The sequence below is a fragment of the Motacilla alba genome, chromosome 5, assembly GCF_015832195.1.
Source record: "Motacilla alba alba isolate MOTALB_02 chromosome 5, Motacilla_alba_V1.0_pri, whole genome shotgun sequence".
NCBI classification, from domain to species: domain Eukaryota; kingdom Metazoa; phylum Chordata; class Aves; order Passeriformes; family Motacillidae; genus Motacilla; species Motacilla alba.
Genome location: NC_052020.1, coordinates 40,387,560 through 40,407,298, shown reverse-complemented (window position 1 = coordinate 40,407,298; position 19,739 = coordinate 40,387,560). Strand labels below are relative to the sequence as shown.

Here is a 19,739-nt window from a genome sequence, read left to right as displayed (position 1 = left end):
GTACGGGCCGGGGCGGGGCGTGCGCCTCTCCGGCCGGGCGCTGCCCGGGCCCCGCGGGGCGGGTGGGTGCGCGTCCGCCTGGCTCCCGGCCACAGCGGCCGGGACTGCGCCCTGGCTCCCGGCCCGCGCCCCTTCCCCGCCCCGGCCTTGCCCGGCTGCGAGGGATCCCTGTTTATCCCGGGCCGGTGGGGGGACGGGACGCGGCAGTGAGGGCCACGGGGAGGTGCTGCGCTCTGCGGCCAGCCCGGCCCGGCCCCGGCGCCCTCCCCGCTGCTCTCGGGACGTGCTGCGGGCCGGGCACCGGCTCCCGGGCAGGGATCCCCCCGTTTTGGGGATCTTTGTGCAGCAAGCCGACTTTTTACCCTCGCTAAGGCAAATTTGGAAGCAAAAGGGCAAACCAGATGTTTTGGAGTGATAACATAAAACTCTTTTAAAAAAAGGACCTTTCCTACAATGGCTGCAGTGCTCTCCATGATTTCCCACTGAGTGTAACGCATTGTCTCATATGGAATGTGTGACAGTAACCTTCTATACTATAAAAAGCATAAGTAAAAAGATCTGACTGGATTTTTTTTTATTTTAAACTCTATTCAGCATTGTAGCAGATTGGTTATTGTGGTTTGTGTTTTGTTGGTGTGTTTTTTCCAGTTGGGATGAAACTCATTTTGGGAAGATGGGAAGTTACTACATTAATCGGACCTTCTTCTTTGATGTCCATCCCCCTTTGGGGAAGGTAAACAGCTTTTCTGTTGCATGTTTCAGAAGCCACAGGAGTGGGACAATAAAAGTCTGCCCCTGCCTTCTGGCCAAAGGATGTGGTGAACAGCAAAGTCCTTCCTAACTGTTGTTGGCACCACAGCAATTTGCATTCCGTGTCCAGAGCCTCAACTTACAACTTTTTGTCCTCATAAAAAATGCTTCAAATATAAGAAAACCAAACAGTATTGCATGTTGGGTTTTTGAAAGGCTTGACATGAAACAAGCAATGTGATGCTTGGAGGGCATATGTAATAGAAGCCCACATTTTAAAGGAAGCAAACAGTTCCTAATAACTTGTGAGCAAATGAGATGCCTGCCACAAATGAGCCTGAGAGCATTAATTTCCTGTTCTGTAAATGAACTTGTTTTAGCAGCAGTGTGTAGTGTGGGTGAAGGTGCATCCTCCTGCCTTGTCAAGTTTATCTTCCTTTCAGACTGAGTCTCCTGAAACTGAAGGGATAGGGAGCTATGGGAGACTCTACAGGATTCTCTCTGCTCAATTTCACACCTGTTATTTTTCTTGAGCCTGCATCAGCCTTGTAGTCTCTTGCAAAATTAATTCTGATTTTGCCTCTAGACGAAGGGCAGTGTGGACGTATATGATTTCTGTAAATCAACTCTTTTTTGGATTATGTGTCTGAATTATTTGTCCTCTGGATCAATGTGGTTTCTATAGAAATCTTACCTGCTGGTAACCTGGATACTTTTTCCTCCAGTGTGATTTTCCTGACCAGTTTTTTCACGTTTTCTCTTCAGATGCTGATTGGGCTTGCTGGCTACCTTAGTGGATACGATGGTACATTTCCTTTCCAAAAGCCAGGGGACCGATATGAGCAGCACAACTACGTAGGCATGAGAGGGGTAAGGCTCTGCAGGCTACTGTCAAGCTGGTTAGCTTTCCTGTGCCTTTCAGTACAGAGTGTTCCATCTTGAGAACAGCTCTCCGTGATCAGGTCAGAGGTCTGTTTAGCCTTGTGCCTTGTCTTTAAGCTCCTCTGAAAAGTGTTAGTGAATAAGTCTTGATATGTGTCTGTGAGGCACACATTAAGGTAAGAAATTAAGGTGAAAATTGAGGGCAGCTCTTCCTGCTAATTAGTGAGACTACACTGCTGCATGGGATGGATACCTTGCCTTGTCTGCGAAGCAAACATTGCTGAGTTTGAGCTTCTCTCACTCCATTGTGCCTGGCTAATCTGGGGAGCCAAGGGTGTCAAAAAGCCAGGGTCATCCACTGTGATCTGCAGTTTGCCACCACCAGTAACACTAAGTTGAGTACACTGATGGAGCCTGGGACAGCAGGGCAGAATTCAGAGTTGTATTTGATCTGAAACCATGACTCTACTGCTTTTTAGGAAGATGAAGAGCCATATAACTGACAGCAGATAAGTTAAAAGGAGAAACAGTGGCCAATTGCTACTACTTAGAAAGAAAACTAAAAACAGGGAAGGCATGTTTTCTTAGTTTATTTTCCAGAAGTTCATGGTTTTAGATTTCTCTGAGCCAAAGGTGGGAGAGGTGCTGGAAACAGACATTAAAGATAACAAATTCTACTGTGGTCTTGCTTCCTTTTGGTTTGATTTCTTCTCTTTCTCTTCCAACTATCCTTGGTCTCATTTGTGTAGGAGAGGGAAATCTGGTCTACTAAAGGTGTAAGGTGCAAGTGTATTTTGTTCTTAGCTTTCATAATCTAGTATCTTGTTAAAAAAAGGTTGAGTGTAGTGGATCTGTAGTGCACCTACTTAATGAATCCTTTTATAAGTATCTGGTTTAGTCTAGGACGAGTATGACTGGCTGTTGTTACTGACACCACTGCAGAACAGAGTAAGCCTCTGTCTCTGAGCAGTGTCTTTGTTCAGTTGGCTTTTGTCCGATGTTCTGATGTTCTTTGTGACTCGGTTCAGCTGCTGCAGCACCTCCTGTTGTTGTAGGTATGGAAGATAAGGAAAGGAAAGGGTGTGAGCTCTTGTCCACTGTGGGTGGGGTTATAACTTCTGCCATGATCTTTTCCTGCAGTTTTGTGCGTTTCTTGGCTCCTGCCTGGTTCCTTTTGCCTACCTCACAGTGTTGGAACTGTCAAAGTCGCTGCCTGCAGCCTTACTCACGGCTTTCATCCTTATTTTTGGTATGTGTTCCTGCTACAGCAAAATTGAGTATTTTAATTGTTCAAATAATTTAATTTCTGGATTACCGTGTGTTACCTAACCAGGGGATATTTGGGTCAATGAGAGACTTTCTCAAAAGCAAAGTAATTCCACTTTTTTAAAATGTATATATGTATGAGGCTTTTTACTTGGTGGTCCCCTTAAGAACTTCGCAGTCTTCTTTAGTTCATAGGTACTTCTGTTATTTGCATAACCACAGTATTGGGTTAGATTGAGCCTTAATTTTAAAAATTTTTATAAGGTGGGTGGTCAGGAATGATTTTGCCCTCTAGTGAAATATTGATGTTTCCTGTATGAATTATAGACATCTTTAACAGCCTCTGCATTAAAAGAGTTCACAATAAGAAATTAATAAAGTTCCTTGTGGAATTGAGCCAAGTGGAGAAATTGACCTTGCAAATGAAGTTACCAAAAACAGGAGTTTTGTAAGGACACACAGGTATTGAGAAATGGAGACTTAAAATATCAAAGCCATATTCATTTTTTATAGGTACCATCTGAAAGATGACTTCTCCTCTGGCATCCTCTGGCACTATGGTGGTGCCTTCGGTAGATAATTGCTGGCTGTAATCCTCTCCATCTGAATATGTTACCAGCACTTTCCAAATGGTGTTTCACACATACTGCTGTGCCACCTTTTGTTCTTGTATTTGTTTTAATTTTGTTTTGTTGGGTTTTTTCCTTTATTATCAAGGTAGAAGATGAAATGTTATGATCTCCTTCTGTTTCTAAAATTTTCCGCCTTCTTCGTGTCTTGACTACACTGAGGAAGCTGAATTCCCACAATCTTAGATTCACTTTGGAGCTGCAAGTCTTTCTGACATTGCTGTGTGTCTCTTTGCAGATACAGGCTGTATTACATTGTCCCAATATATCCTGCTGGATCCCATTCTAATGTTCTTTCTCATGGGAGCAGTTCTCAGTATGGTGAAATGTAACAGCTGTGCAGACAGGTAAGATAAGGATGACAATTTTGTTAAACTGTAGGTATTTAGCTTTCACACAGTTAAAGTAATGTCTGCCATTGGTGATGTGTGAGTGGCTGAAATGAGACCATTTCAGGAAATTTGAAGCTGAAAATGACTGTTGGTAGCAGAGAGAAATTTTTACTCTGAGGGTCTGTGTAGTTAGGGAGAAAGTATTGTGCCTGGAGTACACAAATTTACCTGTGACTGTGAGCACCTTTAAAAATCCTACTGTCTGAGGTAAAGAGTGTAATTTGTTTGGTTTGGAGAAATTGCTACAAAAACTTAGAGGGAAATATAGCCAGGATGATTCTGAATAAAGTAGTCCAGTTGCTAAGGATATTTGCTATAGACCCATCCGGAGAGGGTTGTGGTTTATAGGTATTGGGATGTGTCAGAAGGCTTCTTTGTAGCTGGGCTGCACAGAGTAGTTTCCTTGAAATGCATCCCAAATTCATAGACATAAAAAGTTGAAATTCTGTGTTATATATGAGCAGTTTTTATTTCATGAAACATTCCAGAACTGATCGTATCAATCTGAGTGTGTCTACTGTTCGTGTGAATGAAGGGCAGCCTGCAGCATCATGTACAGCTGTCCAAGGCATCCTTATCTACAGCACATTCCCCAGGGAATGGAAGAACTAAATTACAGGGCAGTGCTTGATCAGCTCTGTGTGCCTTGACCTGAATTTATTTTTCATATCTTAGAACTAATCCTGTTGTCAAAGTAGTTGATATTCTACAAATTAAAAGCCAACTCTAGCTGTCGTGTTGCTTAGCAGGTCATGGGGTTTTATCTAGTTGAAATAAAAGCATCACGGCATTAGGAATAAGAAGGAAAAAGGTTTTAAATTCTGCTGTCATTTTTTTCTCCTCTCTTTCCTATGGTTCAATTTTATGTCAGTTTATAATTTGTTTGCTTTTTGCTGCAGCTTTTGTTTGTGTTTTGGATATATGTTTTCTGCTAAGGCTTTCTTGCTTTAGTAGAGGCAGCTGCTCTTTGCCTCTTGTTCTTCCCCATGTCCCTAAATTTCTGAGAGAAGTAAACTTGCACTTTATGGAGCAAAATTCTTGTTTCTGTTTTCAGAACTTCCATGTAGTCAGACTTTCTTCACACTAGTGTTTTAGCTTATACCTGATGTCTGTGATTCCATCCTTGAATGGGAGATTAGGGTTGCCCCTGGCTTAAGTGTACCTGAAGCCTGTGTCAAGGCTTCACAAGCCTGTATCTGAAACCGGTATCCTTGTGTGATTCTAAACTAAGTGAAAAACTTGTTTTTCCACTTCTTATGGGTTCCTGAGAAGACGGACTGTAATTTTGTGGGGCAACTGATCTGTTATTTGTTTTTGTGATCATAGGCTGCCCATTCATGTAGCCATCATTTTATTTACTGACTTGCTGTACTGGTCCTGCAGGCCATTTTCTGCCTCCTGGTGGTTCTGGCTGAGTCTGACTGGTGTGAGCCTTGCTGGAGCAATGGGGGTAAAATTTGTTGGCCTTTTTGTAGTCCTCTTGGTTGGCTTGAACACAATCTATGACCTATGGGACTTGCTGGGGAACCTCAGCCTGTCACTGGTGAGTTTCAAAGGCTTTTCTTTACTTTAAGGGTTTCTTTGTTTTGTTTGCTTTGTAATTCTCCTAGTCTTTGACAACCCTGCAAGTACCCAGAGATACTGTCTGCAGCAGAGAGGGGCATCTGATATGGTGATGAAAAAAGGAGATTACAGGTTATAATGAAAAAAATATTGCCACACTTTTGAAAAAAACCAAACACACTTAAATTAGCAGGACGTTATAGCGTACAAACACAGTAGAAAGATTGTTACTTTTTCCTGAGAGAAACTGTTACCATTCCAGTTGGCTACATTTTCAGTCCAAGCTAAAAATGCTCGCTGGGAATGGCTTTACCGTGGCCCAAAGGAAGATGTTGCCCAGCACTGTTACCTGGCCTTCCGAGGAGTATGTGCTGCCTGGCAGAGGGGCATGTCTTGCAGCACTTTGTTTGCATAAGCAGTGTGAGCTCAGGCTCTGCTTCCTGAGAGTAGGGGCAGAGGCTGCGTAGCAGGAGCATCACGAGTCGTCGAAGTGTTCTACAACCTGCAGTATCCATAGCCAGTTTAGAGGATGAAGACAGCCATAGCCTGCCTGATTTCACACACATTTAGTTCTTCTAAGATTTAAAAAAATTGCTAGTGAGTTTGAGTGTCCTGGTCTAATATATTGCATTTTATGTTTGCGGAGTGTGAAATCTGCCATTTGGAGAAATGCCTTGATGTACCATTTGCTGTCTTGCAACCGACAGGAAGACAAATTCTTCAGTCATATATTTTAAAAGGTGTTCAGTTCTCCTCTTGTCTCAGCCTCTTTTGAAGCTTGAAAATTCTGTTTTTTTCACTTACTGTTTTTTGTCTCGTTTGTCCTATAAACAGTGGGAGCATGGGGGGGACTTTTTCTGTTCCTCCTGTGTGATTTGTTTTCTTTGATTAATGTGAATCAATATGGGCTGCAAAGATTCAATGTTCCAACTCCAGAGAAACACTTCTTGAGCAAAGTCAGTTAATTACATTTGAAATAGAGCAAATCCATCATGTCTAAGCTTTGTGCCAGCAGACAGCTGCACAGTAATTTCATTTGTGCTGCTGGCAGCAAAGGCAGCAAACCCCTGAGTGTTAGAATATGTAAAGAAATTTACTCCAGAAGGTAGATGCTTTCTGAATAGCTATTTGGCAACCTTGGTGCTTGAGGAGAGGGAAAAAAAGGTGAAGATTAATCTCCTGAAAGCCTGAATAACTTACCTCTGCATTTGTTAGGGAGCTACTTGTGATTATTTACATGCAATGTTTTGGGAACGAATTTGATTTCTAGAATTCTCAGCTTGTGTTGATCCATTGTTCTTGTTTGCTCACTGCTGTCTTTCACATGCACTTTCTTTTCTTTGACTTTGCATTGAAGTCTTTAGTTAAAGAAAACCATTTCATGAAAATTGAAGCATATTGAGGCTTTTCTAGTTTGGTTATGTACCATCAATCAGAATTAGTTTCTAAGTGTCCAGTGGTTATTAAGTGTTCTGCTGAAGTACTTGAACTGAACAGCTCTTTCCTTTGTTGACCTCACTGAGTTTTGCAATGTGTTCAGCTTTTTCCATTCCTTCTGAATTAATTGGTTGTGGTACTAAAGGATGGAGAATGGTTAGCTTAACAATTATATGATAGGTATCATGTGAAAAAATACGTAGAATAGCAAGTGCATTTGCTTTCATCCACTTTGAAGTTAGTGTGCCCATTTAGCAAACAGGTTTTGCTATTTCATTTTTTACTTTTTCCACAGCTATTTATTATCCACCCTCTATTTTACATTATTTACTCTACTACCAGCAGTGTCAGTAGGACGTGAAAACATAATAGCTTCTTTGGCATCTGTTTGCAAAACACATTTTCAATGGGTTGAAATAAAATATTCTGATTTCATTTTGGGACATCTGCAGAACAGGTTTCGCTGCTGACTTTTCTGTAGTTTCTGGCTGAGCAGCACTAGAAGTCGCAGTGTGAGAACATCCTTGCTAAGCAAGCTGATTTTTGTAAGTGAAGCATATCTGGATCCCCAGGATGTCCTGGTTGTATTCATATTTGCATAGACTTATTGGGGGAACAAATTTTCATTTTCCCTCTTGCTTAGCTTTGGTAGTTACTATTTTGTGAGCCATCTCTTTGCTGAGATTTTGGGTCAAGATGTGTACCACTGATAAACAAGTTAAGGTCCTTGCTCTCAAAGTATTTTCAATGGGGGCTTCCCTACCTCCTTTGCCAAAGTTAGGGATGCTCAGCACTTCGGAACACTAAACTCTCCTCTTGCCTATTTTTGTCTTTTTTCCCATGACCCTAAAATTTTGAGGTACCATAGCTCCAGCTTTTGGAGACACACAGCAAGGTCTGCCTCAGCTTTTACCTCTCTCTGGCCTTTCTGAGGTGCAGAAAGGTACACACCACCTGGTGTGCTTTCTTGCAAGCTCCAGCCACAGGACTGCTGCTCAGAATCTTGTGAAATCAGGAGTGGAGTTGTTCCTGCACTGTTTGATCCAGATTGTGTTTGTTACAGGTCATGTTTGGGAAACATTTACTGGCTCGTGTACTCTGCCTCATCGTCCTCCCACTTGCCCTCTACACGGCTATGTTTGCTGTTCATTTTGCAGTGTTAAATAGAAGGTATTTCACAATGTTTTCTCCAGAAGAATTACTTGTCTTTGCTTTGAATTAAAGGCTGTTGGTTATATAGTAGTCCACTTTCAGTGTCAGAAGCACAGCCGCAAGCTGTGTCTTTGTTTAATTGCCTTCCCCAACTCTCTGGCCAAGCTGGCAGTGAAATTGAATTGGAGTGTGAGACTTTCTGAAATGCCAAGCAAGTAACCTAATGAAACTTCTGTCTCATTTTTTACCCCTTCTCTTTCTGGGACCTGAAAATGTTGCAACTCCATTCTTTGCCTTTTGGTAATTAAAAAGTCATTGCATTCCTGAAAAATGGCTATGATTAAAAGAGTCTGAGTGTGCTTGAAGGGAGGGCTCTTTCCTGAATGCTTGCAACCAAGGGATGCTTTTTACAAGGAAAGAGCTAGCAAAATGGACAAGTAATGTTTTCCATATGCCACCATTTAAAAAATGAGGTGAATAAGCATTTCACTGTAGAAAAATAATAGAAAAATAAATCTGTTATTTTTCAGTTATAGTCTAGTGGTCTTACCGCTAACCTCTTAGCAGAAGTAAGACTACAGGAGTCACAGAGAAAGGCTTTGTCATATCTGTCCTGACAGCAGGTCAGTTTATTAGCTGTAAGAACACTCCCAAAGACAATTCTAATGTTTTGTGCAGCGCAAGCATGTCCATTTTTGTGACCTCAAGTCCTTGCAGCTCTGGACAATTTCCTGCAAGACTGTTTCTATCTGCTGTGATTCACAACATTAGAGAAGTATGCTTCTTAAGGGAACTGCACCCACTCTTCTTCTTCAGATGCCCAGTCTGGTTTGATAATTTTTCTTCTGTAAAAACAACTTGGTAATGCATGGCAGAGGTTTGTATGCTGCTTAGTGAGACCTCGAATTGTCATACTCTTTGCTGTCTTTTGCAGTGGTCCTGGGGATGGTTTCTTCAGTTCAGCATTTCAATCCCAGCTGATTGGGAACAATCTTCATAATGTCTCCGTTCCAGAGCGTGAGTGTCCATATGAATAAAGCACTCTGAATGTTGTCAGTGTACATGAAAACTTAAATAGAAACAGTGTCCCTGTGACTCAGTGCAGGGCAGTGTGAATTATGCCTCCCATGGTCAAGGTCAGATCCATGCTCTTCCTCTGTGCAGTTTTATGTATTGACTGAAAGAAAAAGGCTGAAAATGCCACCATGTTCAGTGCATGGTTGCTAGCTGTTTCATCATATTCCATCTAGAGGGAAAGATGCCATTCAGAGGGGTTTGACTTGTGTGCATGTATCTTGTTCTTTTTGGTTCTGTATTGCTTGAGACAACAAAAAAGATGTTTTTCCTGTTTACCTTAGGTTTGTAGGTGTTCATTTGTGGGATTTGTTTCCAAAATATGTGTAAATGGAAGCTATCAACTTTTGTGACATAGCGTGCCACTGGTCCAGCTGTGTTGTATTCAGAATGCATCTGAATTTAGTAAAAAGAAGGCTCTGGGGTTGTTCCCTAATCCTCAGGTTAGCTAGGGACTACTGAGCCTTTAAAATGGTTTAGCTTTCTGAGTACTTCAGCTTTTTCTGGCTGTTCCCTGCTCCAGAGTTGTCACTGGGGGAGCATCAGGTTTTTCTCCAAGGCTGAGTTCTCTCACTTGCACTGGGGGCTAGGAGGGAAGGTGTCTTAAGCCAGTGTATATCTGCTATCCAATAGCTGAGCTTGCCTCCCTTTCCTCTTGTATTGCTGTAGGGGTCAGCAGTGTTGCACTCTCAGGGAAAGCTATCTCAAAACTCTCATTATGAAATTACAAACAAAGGAATGCCTTACCACATCTGTTTATGTTAAAACTTAGTGGGGGAGTTTCAAGTGTTTCAGCCAAATGTTATGTAACAGTTTCACTGAATCCTGGTTAGGGATGGGAGATAAGCTTGCAATGAGCCCTGTGGAGCAATGTGTCAAACAGGAAACAAACTTCCATCAAAACAATGGAGAGTGCATGCTTAATCGAGCACTGTAGGCTAGCTGGGGGACATGCAGGAGAGCTGCCTTATGTCTTTTTTCTTTCCTCTTTCTCATGCAGATTTGGCATATGGGTCTGTGGTGACAATGAAGAACCTTCGGATGGCAGGGGGATACCTTCACTCCCACTGGCACCTCTACCCGGAGGGTGTTGGGGCTCGCCAGCAGCAGGTTGGTGTGCTGTGGTGGTATTGCCTGTGCCTACAGCCACTGGGTTACTCTCCTTGTATTTGGCATTAGGGGCCAAACTGGTAGGAGCTATGTGTTTACTCAGCATCTGTTACCCTCTCAGTGCCACAGCTGTGCCCTTGGCATAGAACTCTTAACTAAAAAGGAGGCTTGAAGAGAGCCAACCACGCTGCATCAGAGGGGTGCTTACAGTAACAAGGCTTTGCAAGGCCACTGTCCGTAAATGGAGTCCAAGAGAACTTCAGAATGGTCTTCTGTAATGAAAGTTACCTCAAGGAAGACTGTAAAACTTGGTTTAAAACAAGTACATTATCTTACAGCTTTTCTGGCTATGTATTTAAAGCAAGGGAATGGAACTGCTGTATACTGGTTTTTTACTCCAGCCACGGGCCTTTGTGCACTTGCATGAATCCCTCTCCTTTGTGCCTTGCTTCCTTCATCTGTCACCAAAGAATTTGCTCAATAAATTAGATACTGTACATTTGTAAGCTAATGTAGCCATATGGAAACCATCTGAGCTAAGGGCTTCTCATTAAATGATTAAGCAATAAGTGAAAGTAGAAATCAGAAATCATGTAACTATCTCTAATTAAGAAGTACAAACATTAAGTGGATTTCTTATTTTTGTCCATCATCATCAAGCTTCACAAATCTTTGCTGTTTCTGCACTTTTACCAAGATGTATTCTGCAGTTTGATTATTGGTGTCTAAAAATTGTTCTGAGATCCTTGAAAGAAAGTTGCCAGAGAAACAGAAGTGTTTGGTTTTTAACTCCCTGCTGTCTCTGTGGCTAGGTGGAAGTTTTCAGAAGTGAAAACTTTGTCTCAATCTTTTTTTCCTGCTGCTTGTCACAATCAGAATTTCTAGTACTCTAGCATGACATTAATGTTTATTACAGTGTATGGAGATGTCATGCTCAACTGCCTCAAGCATAGGCAAAATTGGAGTGCAGATCATGCCTTATGACCCTAAAAGCAGGGAAAGGCAATTTGGAGAGGGCACTAATGGGAGTTCCTTGTGGAAAGTGGGAAAGGGTGGAGATTTCCCTGCTGTGCTCCCTGCCCTGATGGTAGGACAACAGTAGGGTTCTAGGGTAGTTTCAGGGCTCTGGAGAGGGGAAGGGAATTTAGAGAGGAATTTGGAGGAGATTTAGAGAGGAAAAAGTGATCTCTCTGCTTCCACTTTCTCCTCCTCTCCTGATGGCTTGACCTCAAGGTATGAGGTTCTACCTCCAGCTCTCCCTTTTTCCCCATTGTCAGACACTCCTCTGTGTTCTCACCCACCTCACCGTGCCATCTGCTCCCACCTAAGAGAGGCACAGGTGGGGCACTGGGCTAGGGTCCCCCAGAGCAGGGCTTGATGCTCTGTAAGAGGAGGGTGGGTGAAGGGAGTACAGTTCCTCGTGCTCGGGCAGCAGCAGCCTGGAATAAGATGGTCTTTGTGTCCATGGTAGCAGTAGGTGCAGTTACTCTGTGAGGCTGAGCTGCCTGGCAAGGGTTAGCTGTGTAGCTGTAATGGGTGATCCCTGCATCCTTACCTTGCCTGGGTCTTTTGGCAGATGTTATGGTGGTCACAGTCAGCCTGTTGTCAGAAATCTCTAGTGTCTGTAAAGCTAGTGCTGTCTCCTGCTTCGGATAGTGGTCAGTGATTATTCATCAGCTTTGGTTTGGATATCTTGTTGTTGTAGAAGGAGCCTCTGAAACAGGGTGAGGGGAGGTCAGGCTGTGTTTGGAGGCTGTTGGTGCAAGTGAACTGCCATGAAGTGTAGTGCTTCTGAGTATGGGCTATATACACTGGCTAAGAGGTGTCATCTGGGTTAAGGAGTGCCCCATGACTGGTTTGCTAGGGGGCACTGTCATAAAGGTAATCCCAGGACTTCTGTGTGGTTGGTGCATTCATTTGGGGCTTCGATTTGCTGGTGAATATGTGACTGCTGTCAACAGCTTTTTTCTTGTTATGTAAATAAATTAATCCTGTCATTTCAGGTCACTGCTTACTTACATAAAGATTTGAATAACCTGTGGATCATAAAGAAACATGACTCAGATACAGGTAACAAAAACCAGTTAAGTGCCTTTTTTAACTGCTGCTTCTGTTTTTCACATAAATATTCTGAGTTCTTTCCAGGGCAGAGTATCCTTCAAGGATATGAGGGCGAGAGGAGGAAGAACAAGGGGAAGCTGTCTCTTGATTTACATTGTGTGTGTGTCTACTGTGTTTTTGGTTCTTCTTCAGATTGTACAGCTGAAGTAAATAAGCTTTTCTTAGCTGACAGTCGCATTGACAATTTTTCAGCTGTGTAGGGCTGCAAATAACAGCAGAGAGGAAATTCGTCTGAACTGAGTTAATATTTATTGCAATCTGTTATTGTGGCTAAGAGTCTTGGGAAAGCTGGGTCCTGTTACAATCTGGTACATTGTGTTTGACAGATTTTTGTGGATGATTGCTTGGGACAAGATAAGAGTACTGAATGTGATTATCTATGGTTTGTGCAGAAAGCTGTTGGTTTAGATTATGTAATGTATGTAGCTGAGGCATGCTTGATCTGGCAGTTTCCTTTTCTTTACCTGATGCATATGTTTATAAAAATTAACAAGAATTGTCTAAATAGCAAAAAATGTAAATAACGTAGATATATAAGAAAAATTATAATAAGAAAATATTATAATATTATAATTATAATAAGAAATTTTATAATGAAATTATATAAGAAAAATTATAATCAGTGTGGCAAGAGTTATTTATAGTTCACATTCCTTGGAGTAGCTCTCAGGGTTAGAGTCTAGAGCAATGTTTTACATCAGGCTTAGGGTCAACACAACTTTGTTTGCTTTATTATCTGCTTGAGGCATGAGCATCAGCAAGAAACTTTCTAAGTCCCCGGTAAGTTTGTCAGTGTGTTGATATGATTCGTTTGTCTTCCTTCAGCAGATCTGTCTGACCCCTCAAGCCCTGTGGAGTTTGTGAGGCATGGAGATATTATTCGTCTGGAACATAAAGAGTAAGGATGATTTCTGGGATTCAAAGAGATTGTGTGATTGAACAGAATTGGTGGGAGACTTGTCCTGCTGGAGACTGTGGTTAGACGAGCACAAGCAGGCTGTGTGACAGAGATATCTGTATATCTGAATTTCCAGTGTGAGGTTTGTAGAGTTTTTCTTCTATGATTTATGTTTTGAAAAGTCTATACTAAATGAGAAACTTTAGAGAGAACCACACAACTTTATTAAAACTACCTGCCTAAGCAGCAGGGAGATTTCTTCAGTTGTGTGAGGTGCAATAATCAGGGTAACTCTTCCAGAGAAGCAATTTCAAAACCCTCATTCTTTTGCCTGTCTCCATGCTGAATTTTCTAGACAAATAGAATATAGGGTTTTTTTGTCAGTGTACTGCAAGTATCCTGTCCCTGTGTTCATAGGTGGTATCCACCCACTGAAGTTCTCAACAGCCCTGAGATCATAGCAGTTAAAAACTTTGAATCAAAATGGAAGCTGATCCCTTCCCTTTCTGCAGGGAATACCTAAGAGGAAGCAGGGGAACCGTATCTAGTGTAATGTCAGCTTTGATCTCTTAACAGAACCTCTAAATCGTGAGCCAGGAGTCATGTTGTATTCAGTATGGCATATGCGCAAACCATTGCTTAGGCTTCCAAAATGGTTATAAGACTTACTTTTAAAAATTTTGAATTGAGAGTTTATTAGCAAATATATGGCAATGAGGATGATAGCGTCTTGATTAGGCAAAATGCATTGAGTCCTGAGGAGGTGTCTGGCAGGGAGTGAATCGGCAGCGCTGGGGAAGGATCCGGAGGCTGCACGCGGGGCCGGCCTGTGGCGCATCCGCGGGACAGCGGTGTCCGTGCCGGTGCAGCAGCACGCTGGGCGCTGTCCCAGACCTTTTGGCAAGGACTGATGGGCTGTGGCCAGGCTTCTCTGCTTGCCTCAGCTGGCAGCCAGCATGGGAGGCTCTTTGCACTGTGCTGGTGCTAGATGGTGGCCGCTGATTTCCCCCTAAATGGTACAATCTTTCCCCGCAAATGCAAAACTGGTAATCACAAAAGGTCAGGATCTTGCTTTTCTTCTTATAAGGCAGGTCTCTTCGTTACACTTTTACTGTTAATTAAAACAAAACAGAGCAAATCACAACCAATCTCTTTTCCTTTTAGAGGTGGTAGATTGTAGTTTGAGGGTTGGATTTATTCATGCTGTCATCTTTTTTTGTCACTGCCAGTGTGGGATAAGCTCAGAGTCACATGCTGGAAAGGGACAGTTTCACTCCATGTCCCCCATCCTGTTAAGGCTGCATCCTGCTGTGCCCTCAGCTGGAATTCAGTGGTTAGAGTACTGGCAGATCTCTGAATGGCTCAAACCAATGTTTTTATCACAAATTGACAGGGTTCAAAGGTTTGACTTTTAATTTCATTTCAGAACTTCTAGAAATCTGCACAGTCACCAGCATGAGGCTCCCCTGACAAGGAAGCATTTTCAGGTCACTGGCTATGGAATAGTAAGTGAAGGGAAGATAAAACAAAAGCTTCTTTTGGGAAGAGTTCATATCATGCCGAGGGAATTTATTGTCGCTTTTTTTTAGTTTGTTAGCTAGAATGATAGATGGACATCTGCCATCCTCAAGGAAAAAACTGATGTAGTATGAAATGCTTTATCTCGTATTTAAGGTCTATTTAATGTGAACACAGATAAAAAAATAATTTAAACTTTTGCTGTCAGTCTAGCTTTGGCAGCATTCAACTCCAGAAATGACAAACTGAGCAACCTTGAAGTTGCTCTGACAAGTATTATTTTATGTATTTGGCCTTGTCACATAGACAAGTGTTTTTTTGACAGAATGATGACAGAATTTTGAATCACGAAGATGGAATATGTTTTGAGGGCTGAATTTCTAAATGCAAAGATCTGTTGCCTAAACCCCTTTTGTGAAGCAGCCAAGTTGCCCCTGTTTATGCTATTACTCTGAGCTACAGTCAAGAATGAATTGAAAGCAAACAAAATTAAGGTTGGCAAGATAGAGATGTATTTGTGAGTGGTTGCTTATGTCTAGAATGATGTCTTCCTGATGGGGAATCTCTTCTGTGAAGAGATTGTGATCTGTGTGAAGAAGAGACTGTGAAGTGTGAGTGAGGCTGGTCTGGGCTACTTTTTTTAGCTTTGCACCCAGTGGAGTTGCAGAATTTCCTGTTTGCAGTCCTTCAGTTCTTTGTGTCTTCTAGTTTGGGCATTGTTTCATTTCTGTTTTCTATTTTTGTAATTGTTTTTCTCGAATGGTGTGTTTGCATGCTAGAATGGAACGGGAGACTCCAATGACTTCTGGCGGATTGAAGTGGTGGGCAGAAGGACTGGGGAGCTCATCAAAGTCCTACGGAGTCAGGTCCGGCTAACCCATGTGGCCACAGGCTGTATATTGGGATCTTCTGGAAAGACTCTGCCAAAATGGTAAATAGTTTGTAATCCCCATCCACCCCGGCAGGGCCTTGAGCTAACATGTTCCTTTACTCAATGGTACTTTTAGACTAAGCAATAAGTATATTTCTTCCATTTCTTTAAAAGAATAAAAATGTTAGTAGCAGGTACTAGGAATATGACCAGAGGGGAAGATCTGGGTTGGGATTATGCAGTGTGTTACAGTGAAGGTATGTAGCTCTGAAAAATAATATTCCTTACTAAGCGATCCAAGAGTGGCATGGACATAGATCTTGTCCTCTGGTAAGGCCAGGAGGGGGTGATAGACCTGTTATTTAACATGTTATTTATCCTTGGGGTTTGCAAAGATCACTGGGAACTGGGGCAGTTCATGCTGTTCTGTACCACAATCTTCAAAATTGCCTTCTATTGGTATTCATTTACCTTGTGATTAGAAGACCTTTGCCATTTTTGCATGCAGCATCTGAAGCAAGGCAGTGGTTACAAACTGCTGCTAGCAGGCATTGGGATTTTATGTCCTTGAATCATGCATCTTCATCATTCAGCTGAGGTGTTTGCAGAAACATCCAGGCTGATGGAAGCAAGCTGCCCTGTCTGTAAAGCTGCACCATGTGGGATGCTGACATGGATCCCGAGGCAGAGGCTGTGCACTCATGTTGCTTCCGTTTGAATAGCTGCCTCCCTAGGTTTCCCTTGGAAACTCTAGGTTTCCCTTCTCTGTGTGGTGGTAAAACCAGATTGTAAAGAATCCTGTGGATGCTGAATCACAGAGCAGGCAACTGCCTGGCCAGGAGTGCAAATGCCACTTAGACGTCACCATAAAGCTGGGCTCATGGACACATAATGTGTTCAGTTAACAAAAAAGCCAGTCTCCGTCAGAAGACATTGTGGATTGGGCTTGGGTTTTTTTCCCCACTAACATTTTGCTATGTGAATGGAAGTTATTGCCACAAAATGTTGATGATAGTAACAGCTGAAGGCAAAAAAATACTTGTTTACTGCAAATAAGGATGGTTAGAGTATATTGGATTTTTATTTTTTTTTATTTAATGGGTAGTAATCACTGTCCTACAGAGAATTTAATGGTAATTATTTAATGGATTACTTAATCAGTGAAATTTGCTAAGTGGTGATTGATAGAAAATTCCCTATTCATCTGTCATATTTCTGCCAGATTTGATGCACTTTCTCCCCAAGTCTTTGATGTGACCTGCTAGACATAGGGTGACAGACTAAAGAACAGTTATTAGTGTCCTCTAAGGTAATTGTTTTGTTTCTATAATACAGTTCTTGTAGATATGGATTGACTTAAACTGATGATGGTGATTTTCTTTGGAGGGACTGTAAGGGTTGAATTGGAAGTATTTTCTTTCTAGTTGGCAAGGTGCATAAGTTTCAAAAATCCCACATATCCACCTAGGGCTTTTTAGGTGAGAAAGTGAGAAATGTGGTTCAACTATTCCATAGAATTTTGATGTCAGCTGCCTTGCAGATCTGTTTTGGTTTCTACATGGTTCCTATAGTATGTAAGAATGCAACTGCTGAAGCATTACGCATTATGGAGAAGCATAAAGCTAAATGGGGAAAAACTAAACACAAAATGGAAATACTGGGTGTTCCTGTGGGTTGATGGTGAACTGTTCTGCTGATCCTCAGGGGCTGGGAACAAGTAGAAGTCACCTGCACACCATACCTGAAGGAGACACCCAATTCCCTCTGGAACTTTGAAGATCATATTAACCCTAAATGTAAGTAATTGATTTCCTTGTTGATTGGGAGTGCATCTTGGCTTACTGTTTAAAGGAAGGGATGGGCTGTCAGATAGCAGTAACTGGCATTCTGAATTTGGAGTGTATGTGTTCTTTCCCAGCTTAAGTGCAAACTGCTGAACTTGAGTATGTGCAGGGATGCAGAGCCCTTTTCTCTTTCACTGTTTGTACTGGAAGCTGGTGATAATGATTGAAGTGTAATGGAAGGATAAAGACTTTTTTAAGGATTTTGAGATTTTAATGTGTTACAAAAATGTGAAGCACTCCAATGCAGGCTGTTATTTCTAATATTGTTTAATTGGGAATTTTTGTCATTGATATGAGTATGTCATATATATTTCAATGATTTTTTAAAAACTCTTGGATCCAGTCTGTTCTGGTGTATTTTTTTCCATCTCCTACTGGGGGTGTGCTAAATGATGACTTCTCAGTCCCGTCAAGAAATGAATAGTGTGTGACAGAGATCTGAGTTTGCCAGTAATGACAGGTGGGCCTTGCAGCTCATCCAGGAGTTCCGTATGTTTCACAGGCTCATCTGGCGTGGGTTGTTCAACACAATCTTCAGCCCATGAATTTCTGGTGACTTGGGCTGAGTTCTGAGTTATTAGAACATTTACTGTTCTACCTCGTGTGAGAGCAACTGTATGCAAACCAAAGGAGAGAAATCCTGGGCTGTTGACTTGGTAGAGTTTTCTCTTCTGCTGTAATGCATTTTGCATTCCCATACTTATGGCTCATTTACAGATAAACAGCAGCCTATGAAGACTCTTAATTGCAGCCACGAATAGAAATCTATTTATTTCATGGACTTTTATATATTTCTATTGTTCCTGGAAGTAAAGGAGGAAATTTAGAAGTACAACAGTTGTAAAGTTCACTGGGGAATACTTCTGAGTGCAAGCTACTGTGTTTAGAGTATGAATGAATTGCATAGAGAATTAAAAGAGGTTCTGGAAGCAGATTTGTTGTAGGAGGAGAGAGTTTTGTTTATTGTGAAAAAGGCAAATAAAAGGAAACCATCCAAACTTCTAATCTATTTTTCTGTCTTTTTCTTTTTTTTTTTTTTTTTTTTCTTTTTCTTTTTTTGAAGTGCCCAATATCAGCCTGGATGTTTTGAAGCCTTCTTTTGCAGAAATTCTGCTAGAATCTCACATGGTTATGATCCGGGTATGATATCATTGATTCCAGATTATCATTTTCTTCCTCCTCTCTCTTGCATTCAAAAACAAATAGCACTTTCAGAGACATCTGAGTGATGGCTGCAAGCTAGGGCAGAATTTGCATGCCCAAGCAACCTACTTGAATTTATACTTAGAATAAAGGATGATCTCGGAGCTAAATCTTCCAAGTCCAAGTTTGGAAGCCTTGTGCTTAGTGCTTGGCTCTGCTGTTAGTGTGATCTAGCTACAGCCTAGTTATGTAATGTTTTCCCTACCTTCCTGTAAGGCTTTAAAGGAAATTTAGTATTTGTGGGCAGGAGGATATTACTGTGGTCAAAATAAGGAAAATCAGCAAAAGCAGACACTTAAAAATCTAGTAAGTGTTTGGATTGAAAATGGAAAACTTCTGATTTTTTTTCAAGTTCATCAAGGAGCTGTGATTTCTGGTTTCCTTTTTATCTCTGAATATGTATTTTTTACAAAGAGCAGATTTAATGTTTGGAAGGTGGACTGCTCTTGCAGTCTTTTCTTATGCTTGCTCTTTGTACTCTTGGCCACAGCCCTTCTGCTTCCAGCTCCTCAATCCTTCTTCTGAAGAACGAGAAATTAATATTTTGAGAAAGGAGTCTAGGGTTTTCTTTGCTACTGTTTGTGAAGCTCTTCTCAGATTTTAAAGAGAAAAAAGTAGTCAAGCATGTTATTGTTAGTACTTGTAAAGTGTTTTTGTAAAGTGTTTCCATGGCAATCAGTGATAATGCTGTCTCAGGTAGGGAAGCACCTGCCTGAGTTTCCATGGAAATAATCTTTGAGGCTTTTTTTTTTTGTAGTGGAGAGAAACCTGTCACAGTATTCTCTTAATGAAAAAAAGGTCTTGCTTATGCAACATGTATCCTTAGTGACAGAACAGCTGAAGAAGAGAAATGAGAGAATACTATTTTGCTACCCAAAAACCATTTTCACTTGCACAGTAGTATGAGAACATTCATAGTCCTAATTGTGACCATTGTGGAAGGTGATGTGTTTATGTGGGTCAAAAAAGAACTTTCACTCAGGAAGGGTATCGATGTATCTTTGTGTACACAGACGTTTCTGGGCAGAC

At 41.6% G+C, this 19,739-nt stretch overlaps 1 protein-coding gene across 6 annotated transcripts in view; it reads left to right on the top strand.

The window, feature by feature from the left end:
- Positions 1-19,739, top strand: part of POMT2 (protein O-mannosyltransferase 2) — a 30,690-nt gene that overhangs the window by 212 nt on the left and 10,739 nt on the right. For 3 of the 6 annotated variants that reach the window (XR_005257057.1, XR_005257058.1, XM_038137773.1), the window contains exons 2-15: positions 649-733; positions 1,516-1,620; positions 2,773-2,881; positions 3,766-3,874; positions 5,303-5,462; positions 7,983-8,089; positions 9,006-9,088; positions 10,146-10,255; positions 12,259-12,325; positions 13,202-13,274; positions 14,701-14,779; positions 15,572-15,723; positions 17,368-17,459; positions 18,571-18,647. Coding sequence is in view for 4 of the 6 variants with exons in the window: in XM_038137773.1 (XP_037993701.1) it covers positions 649-733; positions 1,516-1,620; positions 2,773-2,881; positions 3,766-3,874; positions 5,303-5,462; positions 7,983-8,089; positions 9,006-9,088; positions 10,146-10,255; positions 12,259-12,325; positions 13,202-13,274; positions 14,701-14,779; positions 15,572-15,723; positions 17,368-17,459; positions 18,571-18,647 (1,408 nt within the window). In the remaining 2 variants the exon portion in view is untranslated. Of the gene's footprint in view, positions 1-9; positions 734-1,515; positions 1,621-2,772; positions 2,882-3,765; positions 3,875-5,302; positions 5,463-7,982; positions 8,090-9,005; positions 9,089-10,145; positions 10,256-12,258; positions 12,326-13,201; positions 13,275-14,700; positions 14,780-15,571; positions 15,724-17,367; positions 17,460-18,570; positions 18,648-19,739 lie in introns of those variants that run through there. The other 3 variants (XM_038137775.1, XM_038137774.1, XM_038137776.1) reach the window with 3 other exon arrangements.